This window comes from Mesoplodon mirus, assembly GCF_964341445.2.
Source record: "Mesoplodon mirus genome assembly, chromosome: 1".
Classification (NCBI taxonomy): Eukaryota; Metazoa; Chordata; class Mammalia; order Artiodactyla; family Ziphiidae; genus Mesoplodon; species Mesoplodon mirus.
In genome coordinates this window covers 17,966,613-17,985,920 of record NC_138976.1, presented here as the reverse complement: position 1 = coordinate 17,985,920, position 19,308 = coordinate 17,966,613, and the positions used below count along the sequence as shown (strand labels likewise).

Here is a 19,308-nt window from a genome sequence, read left to right as displayed (position 1 = left end):
CCTAGTCTTTCCTTCAGCCCCTGCTGCCTGTCCCCTTTCCCAGTCCTCCTTGCAGACAGAGGGGCCCTGTAGTGAGACAGGTGGGGCGTGCAGCCCTGAGGAATAGTGGAAAATCCAAAAGACTTGGAAAGATAAATAGGCTCATGCAGATAGTATAAAAGTCCTTTTTCTGAACTCACGTCAGGTAAACCTCAACTGACAGAAACTTGTGCAACCACACCAAGACACTCCTACGGATGGATTAAATTAGCTCTCAAATAAACAGGGGGGACGGATGGGCATCGAGTCCCTCGTGGATCCTAATTCTGATGTTTTCTACTACGTGAACCATTACCTAAGTGCCCCTCCAACATCCCTGAATTTTGGCCAGGAACAGACGCTCAGACCCAGAGATGGAAGTCTGGTTAAAGCTTCTCAGAGGATGAAAGCAGGTGATGCCCTCTGCTTCTGGGCCCCATGGCTGGGAAGCAGAGGGGCAAGACAGTAGCCGAGCTGGAAGGAAGGGACACTAGAGTTCTCACATTCCTTCACTTGGTCAATATGTGTTTGTTTGCTGTGCTCCGTCCTGAATCTGGGGGGAGACAGATGTCTAAAACCAGGGCCTGCCCTCTTACCTGTAGGAGTCAGTCCTGGGTGGACCATTTCTACATCATTTATCTCAGTGCTTCATCACAGCAGGCCTGTGACAGTTTCAGTACCCATTTCACAGATGGGAAAACCTAACCTCAGAGTGGAAATTTCAAGTCAGAATTGCAACCATGTCTGTCATGCCTCATTGCTCAGTCCCATACATCACCTTCTTGTGTTTTAGGAGAAGGCAGACAGTGTCAACAGAGGCAGTAAGGGCTAAAGAGTAGATTTCACATTGTGAGACTGGTTGGCAGATCTTCAAATTAAGTTGTTTGTCCAAGATCTTTAATTAATTCAATCTACACTAAACTGGTCCTCTAAACTAGATGCTTTGCTAGGCATCATAAATGCTCTTCTGATGCTCTAGAAGAGAGGAGGACAGGTAAAGAAAATAATTGTCCCTTGGTAAAGTCATCTCTATCTTGAAATGGATCCATTCATTTATAACATAAATATTTGCTGGTCATCTTCCTTGTCCCAGGCACCATTCTAGGCATGGAAAACCCAAGGGTGAACCAGAGATGCTGTGGGGCAGAGAAGAAAGGTACCCAACCCAGCCAGATCTTGGAGTCACGGGATTCCAAGTTCACCAAGAAACCTAATTACAGTTTTGCTCCCATATAGGTCTGCCCTTGGGGAGAGAGTGGGCTGGTCACATGGATTTTCCACATTCTAGCCCATGTGAATGTTCATTTCTTAATTAAAATTAATCAACTGGCATTTAGCCAGCATAGAGAGCCCTGATCATAGAGACTTCCATGGCTGCTCCCTGGCACAGTTACCTGTCATCGCAAATCTAAGCATTTGCCTCCAGGTTATTTTAATTTGCTTTTATTATTTTTTTAAAGAAATCATTGTAATATGGCATGAAAAGTAAGGCATCTCGGGCAGAATAGAAAAGGGAGCTTCTAAGATTGTTATGTTAGCCCTAGTCCTGATGCTATTTTATCTTCCTAGTTTTATTTATCTTTCTTTTTTCACCCACTTAAAAAGAAATTATTGTGTTGGATTTTATGTTATGAGCTGCCTTACATCCTTCCCAAAACAATTGCTTGGTTTCAAATCTTGGTTCCCTTGCTTAACAGCTATGGAGCTTGGGGAATTTATTCTCCTTATGATACAAGATTAATGCCCACCCCACTGCATGGTGGTGAGCAATAAATAAGATAATGAATAAAGTAATTAGCACCATGAATGCACTCAATACATTTTAGTATAATAATAATAATTATCATTTTATTACGGGAGACTGTAAGTAAATACATATATGTATACCTTAAGCTCTGCCTGAGAGGGCTGGGGAAATCACCACAAAGGAAGGTAGTCTTTTCTTTTATAATTCTAAGTTTATATATTATGTATTTCTTCTTAAATTTTTATTGGGGTATAGTTGATTTACAATGTTGTGATCATTTCAGGTGTACAGCAAAGTGAATCAGTTATACATACACATGTATCCACTCTTCTTGAGATTCTTTTCCCATATAGACCATGACAGAGTATTGAGGAAGGTAGTCTTGAACAGAAATGTAAAAGATAAGTAAAGATTCTCCAGGGGACAAGATGAGGAAGGGCTTTCAGTGAAGGAGAACAGCAGGAACAAAGTCACAGAGATACGAGTGGGGGCAGCCTCAGGAACCGTGAGCCTAGCCCGCATGGCCTGGTGGCAGGTGGATGCAGAAAGGGTTCTCTGCATCTCCAGGGTTCCGAACCAAAGGTTAGTTCATGCATCCTCCAGGCCACTGCTCTCAAACTGTAATGTGTATCAGCATCATCTGGGAGGCTTGTTTTTACCGTGCAGAGTCCCAGGCCCTGGCCTCAGAGATTCGGACTCTTTAGACCCAAGGCGGCGCTGAAGAATCTGCCTTTTCCGTGTGCTCCCATGTGATCGTGATTAGAGTGGTCCTCAGCGCCTACTTTGGGAAGCCCTGTCCCACACCACTCTTCCATCTTCCTGCTGTAGCCACACACACGCACGTGCACGCACACATGCACGTGCACGCACTCACGTGTGCACACACACGCACTCTACCCTTCCTCCTTCCTCCCACCTTATCCCCGACTCTGTCCATGGGGCAGACGTCAGCCAGGAATTTTCTGAAGTGCCTTTCTGATGATGTCTCGGTCCCCCAATTCTTCTCCTCAGACCTTCTTCCTGCCAGGGAAATACAGAATCGTGACACCTACCGTGAACACAAACATTATTTTAGTCTTAATGGATCCTGTTATCGCAGGTACCTGGGCAAATTCTCCGTGGAAATGCCAGGGTGAGGCCAGGACTTGGAAGATCCAAGAAGAGGGGTGGGTGGTTGAATGTGTTGCCAGCCCCAATCCCATCTGACCTCTTTCTCCCTCTCTCTGCAGAGAGTTGTCTGCACAGCTGGTCTGAAGTGGTACCCTCACCCTACTCTGATTCACTGTGTCAAAGGCTGCGAGGTGAGTCCCTCAAATGGTGCTACAACCATTACTTATTGTTATGTTAATCATGACTTCCATTTACTGTACCTACTAAGTGCTATAAATATCCCTTTAACAGACTTCTTGGACAGGAATCAGCAATCCCACTTTATAGGTCATGGAACTGATGCACAGAGATATCAACAAACACACTCAAACATACATTTAATGGCTAACAGAGTCGGGATTCCAAGCCAGGTGTTTCTGGCTCCGAAGCCTGTGTTCAGCATCATATTGCATCTGTAAGGGAGGTTGGGAGGGCCGAGGCCGTATTCATTTAGCAGCTACAATATGCCCGGCGTTTTACCAACATTGCCTTATTTAACTCTTACAGAACCACATGAGGCGGTTTCTGTTTTTTCATTTCTACTCTTCCTGCAACCATTAGTTGCACATAATTTCCTTCTGCCACACGTCTTTGTCATTCACGCGTTCTTCAACTCCAGAGGTCATTTGGACACCTTAGACTTAGCCACTGAGCTGAAGGTGGAAGATCCCCTCTGACCCTTCAGTTCTCTCACTTGGCAGTGGAGCCATTCCTTGGAACTTGGCATTTTGGAGCTCTGTCCCTGGGTATCAGTGATAGGCTTGGGGAGGGGCAGGGCCAGGGCACTTGGCATGTCACCTGTGTTCTCAAGGGCGTGCTGCTGTCCATGGAACTCAGAGACATTCTGTGCACCCCTGTGCCCACTGTGAATCTTTTCAGCTGGCATGGAAAGGAGGTCCCAAATCACATCCAGGTGGATGTCCAAATCTCTGTGGTGCCCCCAGGCCCCCCTCAGGAAAATCCAGGTGAAAAGAACTAGATTGTGCTCTAGAAAACTTTGTATTTGATGAAATTCAATTAAACTGTCACAACCAGACTGTTCTTCTAGATGATGGGGAAACTGACACCCAGCCAGCAGCCGGGTCTAACATTTGACAGAATGCCAACTGGCACGGCTCTTAATGCGATCTACCATCCTCATTTGTTGTGTAGACTGGAAAAAGAGGGCCAGAGGGGGGATGCACTGGCCCGAGGTTGCACAGCATACTAGACACAGAGCCAGAGCATGAACCCAAGTCTCCTGACTTCCAGGCCCGTGATTTCTCTCCTCCACTAGGCCACCTTCTGCCCATGAACCGTCCCCTGACCTGTAAATGTCACAGGACAGTCCCTGGGTCACACTTCTTTCTGTGTATTGGTTAGGGAATCCCCAGGGGCATCTTCTCAGGGCACAGGACACTGCAGTCTTTAAAAGCTCCCATTCTCTCAAGATTCAGCAGGAGTGACAAAACCAAAGCCAAGGACCCGAGGCAGTTGCTTCCTTACATCTCTCTGGATCAGTCCAGGATTTCAGAAAAAGGAAGCTTGGATTACCTGGGCACTCGTTCTGCTGAGTCGGCGGTCTGGGCAACCAGTGTGACAGCGGAATTCGATCCCTTCTTTGACTCAGCACTAAGGCCTAAGAGACCCACACCTGTCAGGCTCTGAGCTCTGCCAGTGATGCTTATCGCCTTTGCCCTTGCAGGTGCCCCCTCGTCTCCTTTCCTGCTTAACTTAGAGCTAATAGTTTCTCTCTTATCTGGGGCTGAAAAGTATGCTTAGAAGAGATACAACTGCTGGGTCCAGGGAGGAGCCATCAACCTGGAATGTCTGCAGGAGCCAAGATTGATAAAGGGTCTTGGGGCCCTTTAGGCCTCTGCTCTCTGCCCCAAGCTGTGTTCAAAGTAGTCATTTACTTACTTGTTCGTCAGAGCTTCGCTGGGTGCCTCTTATGTGCCCGGCACTACCCTAGGTACTGAGAGTACAATGGTTTTAGTCAAGAGCAAACTACTGTGTTCTCCCTGACTCATCTGGATATCTTCTTGCCCTTCATCCATCCATCCAACCATCCATCTACCCATCATTTTACTAGATAAACATTTAAGGAAGCTATAGTTAATAAAGTTTTGCTCACATTGCCAGCATTTTGCTAAGAAGTCCAAGATACAAAAATGGATGACGTACATTCCCTGTCCATAAGGAACTTACAGTATAGTAAAAGAGATACGGTTAAAGAAGAATCCTAAACGGATATACCAAGAGGTATAACCAAAGCAGGTATAAGAAGCTGCAGAAGCACGTGGCATCTCGGGGGTTGTAGGGAAGACATTTTGGAGGGGTGATGTTTGAACTAGATCTTGAAGGATGAATTGTTTTCCAAAACACACTATTAGTAGAAGTAGCAGCATAAGAAATACCAGAGACGGGAGCAATCTCTAGGCTGTAGAGCTTTTCACATGTTATTCTCTCCCTCTAGAAAGTCTCCCTTCTCCACCCCCCACCTAATTAACTCCTACTCATCATGTCAGCTGAAACGTCCTCTCCTCAGGGACTTCTGCATGGAGCCCTCTGATTAGGTCACATCCTCCTACTCTTAACTGTAACAGCATCACATACCTTTCCTCTATAACTCTTATCAGAGTTGAAATTGGCCAATAGGATAAGTGATCATTTGAATAAAGTCTGCCTCCTTACTAGAATGTAAGGTCTTAAAGTAGCAGGAGCTCTGTCTATATTGACTCACTATTACATCCTTTTTGGTTTTTTTTAGCACAATGTGTAACACATAGTAGGCATTCAATAGATAGGGTTAAAGAGAAGGTGGATGGATAGATGGGAGGATGGATGCATGGATATGGCAGCAGGAAAGGGCACAGAGAAGAAAGTAGCTAGTAATGAGACGAGATATTGTTCAGTGACCAAATAAAAAAAAGAATCTTTTTTATTTTTCTTCCTCCTCTTCTTCTCCAGCTACTCCTTTACCAAGCCAGTTCCTTTTATTTATTTATTTTTTTAAAAAAGGACATTTGGTTTCCTTTATTAGTCTTTATATATAATGTGAGAAAGAACATAGGGAACAGAGCCCACAGACAAATCTTCTACGGCCCAGAAAGAGCAAAGGGGTTTATCCTTTAGTTGTTTGTGCCTCTCTGCTTTAATACGAATGTGGTAACGTATTCATTATGGCAGTCAGACGGCAGAGTCACACCTGTGCTCACGGCCATGTGCGTGTGTACCCACAGTTGAGTACAGCTCTCTCTCTGTTCTTGGCCCTGCCTTGCTAAAATCTTTTTTAGACCCTAATAGGGCAGTGATGGAATGGCATCAAGCATCATGAGCTGGGGGCACAAAGACTGTGAATCTGGAGCATAGATGCCAGAGACAGGGATGCCACATAGGACGGACTCCTCGTGAACTTGGCTCTCCCCATAAACAACCCACAAAAGGGTTTTTCATGGGAGCCCACAAAAAGTCGACGAGTCACTGAGCATTAGAGACCCCCAACCCGAACTTTAATCAAAGGGGCTTCACTTTCATCTGCTTTTTATATTAAAGGGTCACACAACATTACCTTTGATGAGGGGAGGGGTATGTTCATTGCTTTGAGAAATCAGTGGTCTAATTCTGCCTCTTTATTTCACCACTGTGAGTCCTGAGACCCAGAGAAGATAAGCCACTCAGTCAAAATTACCAAGTAACCAACCAGTGGCTGAGGTTTGGAAGACTAGAACCCAGGTTTCCTAAAGCCCTGCCAACTGCCTTTCCACTACACCAGTGCGATTACGATCTGTCCCTAAAACATCTTTAAGAGCCAAGTTGTGCCCAGCATTAAACTCCAAGGCGGTTGGGAGACAGAGACAAACCGGATATTGGCCTTGTCTTTGAGGAGCTCACAGTCTTGCACCAACTACAGGTTCATAAACTGTAGAAGACAGCATGCTAAGTGTTCAGGTGGGAAATGCAAGTGCTGGGGGGTTGCAGAGACCCCTGACTTTCCCCTAAGATGACTCTGGGTTCAGATCAGTAATCATTTAACTCCATCATCTTCTCCTCATCTTTCAAGCATCACAGAGTTGGAGGAATACAGGGAAGAAAAGAAAGAAATCAGCAGATGCTTAGTATAGCCTAGAAGGGTAAAGAAAGGTGAGAAACCAACTTAGATTGAAATCACTACTCTGCCTCTGCCAGTTGCTCTTGGCCAAGTCCCTTTCTTGCTGTGAGCCTCAGGGTCTTCATGTGTGAAGTGGGAAGAGCAATGCCTACCTTATGTGTTTTATTTGAGAACAGAAGAAAGCAAACATGGAAAGTGTGTGACATCGAGTATATCTGAACTCCTGTGTTAGAGAAGAAAGCACCCATAATCATACACCAACCATCATGCCAAGTTCCTATGGATTCTTACGTTCAGTCTTTACAATTCTTGAGTAGTTTACATTCAGCTTCCTAATATATTTGCATATATATTTATTGTAAATTGTGTTTGTAGTTACCTACTACCAGGAAAAGTGGGGGAAAGGGGGCTCAAATTTTCTTACCATTTCTTCAAGTGAAATGAGCCCCCTGCTTCAGGAGGACACAGTGGTCTATCCTGCTGCCTTTGCATACCCAGCATATAAGAGTATGTCTCCTAGCATAACCATAGTTTAGTTGGGAAAAACTTGGCTAGATAAAAGAGTCTCTAAAAATGGTAGAAGTGGGCTTCCCTGGTGGCACAGTGGTTAAGAATCCGCCTGCCAATGCAGGGGACACGGGTTCGAGTCCTGGTCCGGGAAGATCCCACATGCCGCAGAGCAACTAAGCCCGTGCGCCACAACTACTGAGCCTGCGCTCTAGAGCCCGTGAGCCACAACTACCAAAGCCTGTGCTCCTAGAGCCTCTGCTCTGCAATAAGAGAAGCCACTGCAATGAGAAGCCCGCATGCAGCAACGAAGACCCAACACAGCCAAAAAAAAAAAAATGTTAGGACTGGTAATTTGTCCAGAAGGGTATAGGGATTTGAAGCCAGGTAGGCTGACTGTGGAGGTTTGTGAGAAGATGAGATACAGCTAAATATCTACAGAGGCCAGCCCCCGTTTACTCCAGGATGCTAACCAGGCCTCCTTTCCTTCCTGCCTCTCTCCTCATGTACAGCCCTTCATGGGAGACAATTACTGTGATGCCATCAACAACCGAGCTTTCTGCAACTATGACGGTGGGGATTGCTGCGCTTCTACAGTGAAGACCAAAAAGGTAGGCCAGCGTGCCCCCCTCTGCAGCCACCTATGCAGGCCTCTCCAGCTTACTGGGCCAGGATCTCCCCCATGTGCTAGACAACCCATTGCCCTGGTTGTGTCAACACTCACCTACAAGCTTTATTGTATTACGTTCCATTGTATTTTTCATTCTTTTAGTCAGTAGTTGAGCTAGGATCATGTGCTAATCCCTGAACTAGATGTGGAGGTTCATGAATGATCTTTGTAGATGTAGTCCCTTGTCCTCAAAGCTTAGAGTCAGCTATGGAAGCAGACAAACTAAAGTGCAATACTTTTTAAAGGAAAAGACTGAGTTCTCTGAGGGCCCAGGCAAAGGGTTGGAGAAAGCTCTGCAGAGGGATTTGCATCAACGCTGAAACTTGAGGGATGAGGAGAAGGGGCAGAGAGGTGGCCAGGAGAAGTGTCTGGGGCAGGAGACTGGCATGTAAAATCCGAGAGAGAACACACACGTTCAGGGGGTATGGCTAAAGTCTAGGAGAAGAGGGAAGATGGGACATTCCCAGCGAGGTCAGTTATGGCCTGTAAGCATTTTATAATCTCTTTTGTTGTTTATACCTGGAGAATTAGGGGGTGTGGTCTTGGTTGCCATTGTCTTCCTTAGTGTATTAGGATGTTACAGGAGTGATTCGAGTATTTATAGTGAAACTGGAACATCCAGCTGAGATGCATCTCACCCACCCACAGAAGAGTGGCCACCTCCACTTTCCTCCTGATGAGAGCTGGGACCAGAGTTTGGGGCCCGAGCCAAGAGTTGGGAGAGAGGTGGCCAACCTGGCCAATGTGAGTTGAAAAGTATTTCCTGTGACGAACGAGCGCACGGGGGGCTACTTCTTCTTCTTTCTTTTCTTTTCTTTTCACATCTTTAGTGGAGTATAATTGCTTTACAATGTTCTGTTAGTTGCTACTGTATAACAAAGTGAATCAGCTATATGTATACATATATCCCCATATCCCCTCGCTCTTGTGTCTCCGTCCCACCCTCCCTGTCCCACCCCTCTAGGTGGTCACAAAGCACTGAACTGATCTCCCTGTGCCCTGCAGCTGCTTCCCACTAGCTATCTATTTTACGTTTGGTAGTGTATATATGTCCATGCCACTCTCTCATTTCGTCTCAGCTTACCCTTCCCCCTCCCCATGTCCTCAAGTCCATTCTCTACTAAGTCTGTGTCTTTATTCCTGTCCTACCCCTAGGTTCTTCAGGACCTTTTTGTTTTTTTTAGATTCCATATATATGTGCTAGCATACGGTATTTGTTTTCCTCTTTCTGATTTACTTCACTCTGTATGACAGACTCTAGGTCCACCCACCTCACTACAAATGGCTCAATTTCGTTTCTTTTTATAACTGAGTAATATTCCATTGTATATATGTGCCACATCTTCTTTATCGATTCATCTGTTGATGGACACTTAGGTTGCTTCCATGTCCTGGCTACTGTAAATAGAGCTGCAATGGACACTGTGGTACATGACTCTTTTTGAACCATGGTCTTCTCAGGGAATATGCCCAGTAGTGGGATTGCTGGGTCGTATGGTAGTTCTATTTGTAGTTTTTTAAGGAACCTCCATACTGTTCTCCATAGTGGCTGTATCAATTTACATTCCCACCAACAGTGGGAATGTAATCACACCCTCTCCAGCATTTATTGTTTGTAGATTTTTTGATGATGGCCATTCTGACTGGTGTGAGGTGATACCTCATTGTACTTTTGATGTGCATTTCTCTAATGATTAGTGATGTTGAGCATTCTTTCATGTGTTTGTTGGCAATCTGTATATCTTCTTTGAGAAGTGTCTGTTTAGGTCTTCTGCCCATTTTTGGATTGGGTTGTTTGTTTTTTTGATGTTGAGCTGCATGAGCTGCTTGTAAATTTTGGAGATTGATCCTTTGTCAGTTGCTTCATTTGCAACTATTTTCTCCCATTCTGAGGGTTGTCTTTTGGTCTTGTTTATGGTTTCCTTTGCTGTGCAAAAGCTTTTAAGTTTCATTGGTCCCATTTATTTATTTTTGTTTTTATTTCCATTTCCCTAGGAGGTGGGTCAAAAAGGATCTTGCTGTGATTTATGTCATAGAGCGTTCTGCCTGTGTTTTCCTCTAAGGGTTTTATAGTGTCTGGCCTTACATTTAGGTCTTTAATCCATTTTGAGTTTATTTTTGTATATGGTGTTAGGGCATGTTCTAATTTCATTCTTTTACATGTAGCTGTCCAGTTTTCCCAGCACCACTTATTGAAGAGGCTGTCTTTTCTCCATTGTATACTCTTACCTCCTTTATCAAAAATAAGGTGACTATATGTGCATGGGTAATTCTCTGGGCTTTCTATACTGTTTCATTGATCTATATTTCTGTTTTTGTGCCAGTACTATACTGCCTTGATTACTGTGGCTTTGTAGTGTAGTCTGAAGTCTGGGAGCCTGATTCCTCCGGCTCTGTTTTTCTTGCTCAAGATTGCTTTGGGTATTCGGGGTCTTTTATGTTTTCATACAAATTGTGAAATTTTTTGTTCTACTTCTGTGAAAAATGCCATTGGTAGTTTGATAAGGATTGCATTGAATCCGTAGATTGCTTTGGGTAGTATAGTCATTTTCATAATGTTGATTCTTCCACTCCAAGAACATGGTATATCTCTCCATCTGTTTGTATCATGTTTAATTTCTTTCATCAGTGTCTTATTGTTTTCTGCATACAGGTCTTTTGTCTCCTTAGGTAGGTTTATTCCTAGGTATTTTATTCTTTTTGTTGCAATGGTAAATGCAAGTGTTTCCTTAATTTCTCTTTCAGATTTTTCATCATTAGTGTATAGGAATGCAAGAGATTTCTGTGCATTAATTTTGTATCCTGCTACTTTACCAAATTCTTTGATTAGCTCTAGTAGTTTTCTGGTAGCATCTTTAGGATTATCCATGTATAGTATCATGTCATCTGCAAACACTTATAGCTTTACTTCTTCTTTTCTGATTTGGATTCCTTTTATTTCTTTTTCTTCTCTGATTGCTCTGGCTGAAAGTTCCAAAACCTTGGAACTGTGTTGAATAATAGTAGTGAGAGTGGACAGCCTTGTCTTGTTCCTGATCTTAGTGGAAATGGTTTCAGTTTTTCACCACTGAGGACGATGTTGGCTGTGGGTTTGTCATATATGGCCTTTATTATGTTGAGGCAAGTTCCCTCTATGCCTACTTTCTGGAAGGTTTTTTATCATAAATGGGTGTTGAATTTTGTCGAAAGCTTTTTCTGCATCTATTGAGATAATCATATGGTTTTTCTCCTTCAGTTTGTTAATATGGTTTATCACATTGATTTGCGTATATTGAGGAATCCTTGCATTCCTGGGATAAACCCCACTTGATCATGGTGTATGACCCGTTTAATGTGCTGTTGGATTCTGTTTGCTAGTAGTTTGTTGAGGATTTTTGCATCTATGTTCACCAGTGATATTGGCCTGTAGTTTTCTTTCTTTGTGACATCTTTGTCTGCTTTTGGTGTCAGGGTGATGGTGGCCTCATAGAATGAGTTTGGGAGTGTTCCTCCCTCTGCTATATTTTGGAAGAGTTTGAGGATAGGTGTTAGCTCTTCTCTAAATGTTTGATAGAATTCGCCTGTGAAGCCATCTGGTCCTGGGCTTTTGTTTGTTGGAAGATTTTTAATCACAGTTTGAATTTCAGTGCTTGTGATTGGTCTGTTCATATTTTCTATTTCTTCCTGATTCAGTTTTGGCAGGTTGTGCATTTCTAAGAATTTGTCCATTTCTTCCAGGTTGTCCATTTTATTGGCATAGAGTTGCTTGTAGTAATCTCTCATGATCTTTTGTATTTCTGCATTGTCAGTTGTTACGTCTCCTTTTTCATTTCTAATTCTATAGATTTGAGTCTTCTCCCTTTTTTTCTTGATGAGTCTGGCTAATGGTTTATCAATTTTGTTTATCTTCTCAAAGAACAAGCTTTTAGTTTTATTGATCTTACTATTGTTTCCTTCATTTCTTTTTCATTTATTTCTGATCTGATCTTTATGATCTCTTGCCTTCTGCTAACTTTGGGGGTTTTTTTGTTGTTGTTGTTGTTGTTCTTCTTTCTCTAATTGCTTTAGGTGTAAGGTTAGTTTGTTTGAGACGTTTCTTGTTTCTTGAGGTAAGATTGTACTGCTATACACTTCCCTGTTAGAACTGCTTTTGCTGCATCCCATAGGTTTTTGGGCATCGTGTTTTCATTGTCATTTGTTTTGGGGTATTTTTTGATTTCCTCTTTGATTTTTTCAGTGATCTCTTGGTCATTTAGTAGTGTATTGTTTAGCCTCCATGTGTTTATATGTTTTACAGGTGTTTTCCTTTAATTGATATCTAGTCTCATAGCGTTGTGGTCAGAAAAGTTACTTGATACAATTTCAATTTTCTTAAATTTACCAAGGCTTGATTTGTGACCCAAGATGTGATCTATCCTGGAGAATGTTCCATGAGCACTTGAGAAGAAAGTGTATTCTGTTGTTTTTGGATGGAATGTCCTATAAATATCAATTAAGTCCATCTTATTTAATGTATCATATAAAGCTTGTGTTTCCTTATTTATTTTCATTTTGGATCATCTGTCCATTGGTGAAATTGGGGTGTTAAAGTCCCCTACTATGATTGTGTTACTGTCGATTTCTCCTTTTATGGCTGTTAGCATTTGCCTTATGTATTGAGGTGCTCCTGTGTTGGGGCCATTAATATTTATAATTGTTATATCTTCTTCTTGGATTGATCTCTTGATCATTATGTAGTGTCCTTCTTTGTCTCTTGTAATAGTCTCTATTTTAAAGTCTATCTTATCTGATATGAGAATTGCTACTCCAGCTTTCTTTTGTTTTCCATTTGCATGGAATATCTTTTTCCATCCCCTCACTTTCAGTCTGTATGTGTCCCTAGGTCTGAAGTGGGTCTCCTGTAGATACCATATATACAGGTCTTGTTTTTGTATCCATTCAGCAGACCGGTGTCTTTTGGTTGGAGTATTTAATCCATTTACATTTAAGGTAGTTATCGATATGTATGTTCCTATTACTATTTTCTTAATTGTTTTGGGTTTGTTATTGTAGGTCTTTTCCTTCTCTTGTGTTTCTTGCCTGGAGAAGTTCCTTTAGCATTTGTTGTAAAGCTGGTTTGGTGGTGCTGAATTCTCTTAACTTTTGCTTGTCTGTAAAGGTTTTAATTTCTCTGTCGAATCTGAATGAGATCCTTGATGGGTAGAGTAATCTTGGTTGTAGGTTTTTCCCTATCATCACTTTAAATATGTCCTGCTACTCCCTTCTGGTTTGCAGATTTTCTGCTGAAAGATCAGCTGTTAACCTTATGGGGATTCCCTAGTATGTTATTTGTTGTTTTTCCTTTGCTGCTTTCAATATTTTTTCTTTGTATTTAGTTTTTGATAGTTTGATTAATATGTGTCTTGGCGTGTTTCTTCTTGGATTTATCCTATATGGGGCTCTCTGTGCTTCCTGCCCTTGATTGACTATTTCCTTTCCCATATTAGGGAAGTTTTCAGCTATAATCTCTTCTAATATTTTCTCAGTCCCTTTCTTTTTCTCTTCTTCTTCTGAGACCACTGTAATTCGAATGTTGGTGCGTGTAATGTTGTCCCAGAGGTCTCTGTGACTGTCCTCAATTCTTTTCATTCTTTTTTCTTTATTCTGCTCTGTGTTAGTTATTTCCAGTATTTTATCTTCCAGGTCACTTATCCATTCTTCTGCCTCAGTTATTCTGCTATTGATTCCTTCTAGAGAATTTTTAACTTCATTTATTGTGTTGGTCATCATTGTTTAGTTCTTCTAGGTCCTAGTTAAACGTTTCTTGTATTTTCTCCATTCTTTTTCCAAGATTTTGGATCATCTTTACTATCATTCCTCTGAATTCTTTTTCAGGTAGACTGCCTATTTCCTCTTCATTTGTATGGTCTGGTGGGTTTTTACCTAGCTCCTTCATCTGCTGTGTATTTCTCTGTCTTCTCATTTTGCTTAACTTACTGTGTTTGAGGTCTCCTTTTCACAGGCTGCAGGTTTGTAGTTCCCATTGTTTATGGTGTCTGCCCCCAGTGAGTATGGTTGGTACAGTGGGTTTTGTAGGCTTCCTGGTGGAGGGGGCTGGTGCCTGTGTTCTGGTGGATGAAGCTGGATCTTGTCTTTCTGTGGGCAGGACTGCATCTGGTGATGTGTTTGGGGGTGTCTGTGATCTTATTATGATTTTAGGCAGCCTCTCTGCTAATGGGTGGGGTTGTGTTCCTATCTTACTAGTTGTTTGGCATAGGGTGTCCAGCACTGTAGCTTGCTGGTCATTGAGTGGAGCTGGGTCTTAGCGTTGAGATGGAGATCTCTGGGAGAGCTTTTGCCATTTGATATTATGTGGAGCCAGGAGGTCTCTGGTGGACCAATATCCTGAACTTTGCTCTCCCACCTCAGAGACACAGGCCTGAGCACCAAGACCCTGTCAGTCACACAGCTCAGAAGAAAAGGGAGAAAAATAAATAAATAAAAATAAATAAAATAAAGTTATTAACATAAAAAAATTTTTAATTGTAAAAAAAATTAAAAAGTAATTAAAAAAAGAGGAACCAAACCAAAAAACAAATCCAAAAATGTTAACAAGTGCTAAAAACTATACAAAAAAAAAAAAACCCAAAACAACAGACAGACAGAATCCTAGGACAAATGGTAGAAGCAAAGCTATACAGACAAAATTGCACAAAGAAGCATACACATACACACTCACAAAAAGAGAAAAAGGAAAAAGAAAAATATATATATATATATAAAAGGAGGAAGAGAGCAACGAAATCAGTAAACAAATCTACCAATGATAATAAACTCTAAATACTAAACTAAGATAAATGTAAAACCAGAAAAAAATTAGATGCAGAAAGCAAACCCCAAGTCTACAGTAGCTCCTAAAGTCCACTGCCTCAGTTTTGGGATGATTCGTTGTCTATTCAGATATTCCAGAGATGCAGGGTACGTCAAGTTGATTGTGGAGATTTAATCCACTGCTCCTGAGGCTGCTGGGAGAGATTTCCCTTTCTCTTCTTTGTTCGCACAGCTCCTGGGTTCAGCTTTGGTTTTGGCCCTGCCTCTGCGTGTAGGTCGCCTGAGGGCGTCTGTTCCCGCCCAGACAGGACGGGGTTAAAGGAGCAGCTGATGAGGGGTCTCTGGCTAACTCAGGCCGGGTGAGGTAGGGGTACAGAATGCGGGGTGAGCCTGCAGCAGCAGAAGCTGGCATGATGTTGCACCAGTCTGAGGTGCACCTTGTGTTCTCCCGGGGAAGTTGTCCCTGGATCACGGGACCCTGGCAGTGGCGGGCTGCACAGGCTCCTGGGATGGGAGGTGTGGATAGGGATCTGTGCTTGCACACAGGCTTCTTGGTGGCGGCAGCAGCAGCCTTAGCATGTCATGACTGTGTCTGGTGTCCATGCTGATAGCCGCGGCTCGTGCCCGTCTCTGGAGCTTGTTTAGGTGGTGCTCTGAATCCCCTCTCCTCGCGCACCCTGAAACAATGGTCTCTTGCCTCTTAGGCAGGTCCAGGTTTTTTCCCGGACTCCCTCTGGCTAGCTGTGGCACACTAGCCCCTTCAGGCTGTGTTCACGCTGCCAACCCCAGTCCTTTCCCTGGGATCTGACCTCTGAAGCCCGAGCCTCAGCTCCCAGCCTCCACCCGCCCTGGCAGGTGAGCAGACAAGCCCCTCAGGCTGGTGAGTGCTGGTCAGTACTGATCCTCTGTGCCGGAATCTCTCTGCTTTGCCCTTTGCACCCCTGTTGCTGCGCTCTCCTCCTTGGCTCGGAAGCTTCCCCCCCCCAACACCCTGTCCCCACCCCCTGCCGTCTCCACCAGTGAAGGGCCTTCCTAGTATGTGGAAACTTTTCCTCCTTCACAGCTCCCTCCCACTGGTGCAGGTCCCATCCCTATCCTTTTGTCTCTGTTTTTTCTTTTTTCTTTTGCCCTACCCAGGTACGTGGGGAGTTTCTTGCCTTTTGGGAAGTCTGAGGTCTTCTGCCAGCATTCAGTAGGTGTTCTGTAGGAGTTGTTCCACATGTAGATGTATTTCTGATGTATTTGTGGGGAGGAAGGTGATCTTCACGTCTTACTTCTCCATCATCTTGAAGGTCTCTGAACTATTTCTATTTTTATATTCATATATATTCTAAGCTGAAAAAACATTTGACCTTATCTCTCATTTTAAAGAGGGGAAACTGGTTTTGAGATGTGAAGGGCAAAGAATCACAGTCATTTTGGCTATAGGCTCTGTGATGATCTAGTCCCAACTTTTTGTTTCCTTAATGGGGGCTCTGAGGCCCGTAAAGGAGGATTGATTTGTCCAAGGTAGCATAGTGAGTGATAGAAATAGAGCAAGGTTCCTGGCTTCCTATCCTAGTCCCTTTATACTGTAGCGTCCTTAAGAGAATTTGTTCCTTCAAGAAAGATGCTCTATTCTAAAATACAGGGGTGAACAGGGAAAGACCCAAGAAACACACTCAAATTGGAGAACTGTTACTGTATCTCCTGGTTGACTCCAGTCTTCTTTGGTTGCATTTTTTGCTGTGCATAGTTAGTATACTTAGTATATGGTTGTGATGTACAATAATTTATGTAATCATTTATCTCCAACTTTGATTTTAACTTTTAGGTTATTTCATTTTCTCACAATGATAATGATGCTAATGAACATCTTTACACAGAAATATTTTATAGATCTAATTCATTTACAACTGATTCTTGGAATTAACATGAGTAGGATAAAAGGTGTGAGCATTTTTGTAATATTTTAATTTTATTGGCAAGGTTGATTTACAAGGTTGTATTAGTTTCATGTGTACAGCAAAGCGATTCAGTTATACATATACATATATTCATTCTTTTTTAGATTCTTTTCTCATATAGGTTATCACAGAATATTGCATAGAGTTCACTGTGCTATACAGTAGGTCCTTGTTGGTTATCTGTCTTATATATAGTAATGTGTGTGTGTTCATCCCAAGCTCCTGATTTATTGCTTCCCCCCACATTTCACCTTTGGTAACCATAAGTTGGCTTTCAGTATATGTAAGTCTGTTGCTGTTTTGTAAATAAGTTCATTTGTATCTTTCAAAATTAGATTCCATATATGAGTGATATCATGATATTTGTCTTTCTCTGTCTGACTTACTTCACTTAGTATAATAATCTATAGGTCCATCCATATTGCTGCAAATGGCATTAGTTCATTCTTTTTTATGGCTGAGTAATATTCCATTGTATATATGTACCACATCTTCTTTATCCATTCCTCTGTCAATGAACATTTAGGTTGCTTCCATGTCTTGGCTATTGTAAATAGTGCTGCAATGAAAATTGGGGTGCATGTACCCTTTCCGATTATGGTTTTCTTCAGATGTATGCCCAGGAGCAGGATTGCTGGATCATATGATAGTTCTATTTTTAATTTTTTTAAGGAACCTCCATACTGTTCTCCATAGTGGTTGTACCAATTTATATTCCCACCAACAGTATGGGAGGGTTCCCTTTTCTCCACACCTTCTCCAGCATTTATTTTTTGTAGACTTTTTGATGATGGCCATTCTGACCAGTGTGAGGATACCTCATTGTAGTTTTGATTTGCATTTCTCTGATAATTAGTAATGTTGAACATCTTTTCATGTGCTTTTTGGCCATCAGTATGTCTTCTTTGGAGAAATATCTATTTAGCTCTTCTGCCCATTTTTTGATTGGGTTGCTTGTTTTTTTTTTTTGACATAGAGCTGCATGAGCTCCTTGTATATTTTGGAGATTGATCCCTTGTCAGTCACTTCATTTGCAAATATTTTCTCCCATTCTGTGGGTTGTCTTTTCATTTCGTTTATGGTTTCCTTTGCTGTGCAGAAGCTTTTAAGTTTAATTAGGTCCCATTTGTTTATTTTTGTTTTTATTTTCATTACTCTAGGAGGTGGATCTAAAAAGATCTTGCTGCGATTTATGTCAAGGAGTGTTCTGCCCATGTTGTCCTCTAAGAGTTTTATAGTATCCAGTCTTACATTTAGGTCTGTAATCCATTTGGAGTTTATTTCTGTGTATGGTGTTAGGGAGTGTTCTACTTTCATTCTTTTACATATAGCTGTCTAGTTTTCCCAGCGCCACTTATTGAAGAGACTGTCTTTCCTCCATTGTATAGTCTTGCCTCCTTTGTCATAGATTAATTGACCAGAGGTGTGTGAGTTTACTTCTGGGCTTTCTATCCCATTCTGTTGATCTATATTTCTGTTTTTGTGTCCGTACCATACTGTTTTGATGACTGTAGCTTTGTAGTATAGTATGAAGTCAGGGAGCCTGATTCCTCCAGCTCTGTTTTTCTTTCTGAGGGTTGCTTTGGCTATTTGGTGTTTCCATATAAATTTAAAAAAACAACAATTTTGTTCTACTTGTGTGAAAAATGCCATTGGTAATTTGAGAGGGATTGCACTGAATCTGTAGATTGCCTTCAGTAGTATAGTCATTTTGAATATATTGATCCTTCCAATCCAAGAACGTGGTACATTCTTCCATCTGTTTGTGTCCTCTTTGATTTCTTTTATCAGCATCTTAATAGCTTTCAGAGTAGAGGTCTTTTGTCTCCTTAGGTAGGTTTATTCCTAGGTATTTTATTCTTTTTGGTGCGATGGTAAATGGGATTGTTTCCTTAATTTCTCTTCCTGAGATTTCATTGTTAGTGTATAGGAATGCAAGAGATATCTGTGTATTAATTTTGTATCCTGCAACTTTACCCAATTCATTGATGAGCTATATAGTAGCTTTCTGATAGCATCTTTAGGATTTTCTATGTATAGTATCATGTCGTCTGCAAACAGAGACAGTTTTACTTCTTCCTTTCCAATTTGGATTCCTGTTATTTCTTTTTCTTCTCTGATTGCCATGGCTAGGACTTCCAAAACTATGTTGAATAGAAGTGGTGACAATGGACATCCTTGACTTGTTCCTGATCTTAGAGGGAATGCTTTCAGATTTTCACTGTTGATAATGATGTTATCTGTGGGTTTGTCATATATAGCCTTTATTATGTTAAGTTTCCTCTATTCCCACTTTTCTGGAGAGCATGATCTTAAATGGGTGTTAAATTTTGTCAAAAGCTTTTTCTGCATCTATTGAGATGATCATATGGTTTTTATTCTTCAGTCTGTT

At 42.0% G+C, this 19,308-nt stretch overlaps 1 protein-coding gene across 1 annotated transcript in view; it reads left to right on the top strand.

Annotated features, from left to right (window-relative positions):
- PAPPA (pappalysin 1) overlaps positions 1 to 19,308 on the top strand; it is a 255,383-nt gene that overhangs the window by 215,851 nt on the left and 20,224 nt on the right. The window contains exons 20-21 of the mRNA XM_082621426.1: positions 2,995 to 3,066; positions 8,024 to 8,122. Of these exons, the coding sequence (XP_082477552.1) occupies positions 2,995 to 3,066; positions 8,024 to 8,122 (171 nt within the window). The remainder of the gene's footprint in view (positions 1 to 2,994; positions 3,067 to 8,023; positions 8,123 to 19,308) is intronic.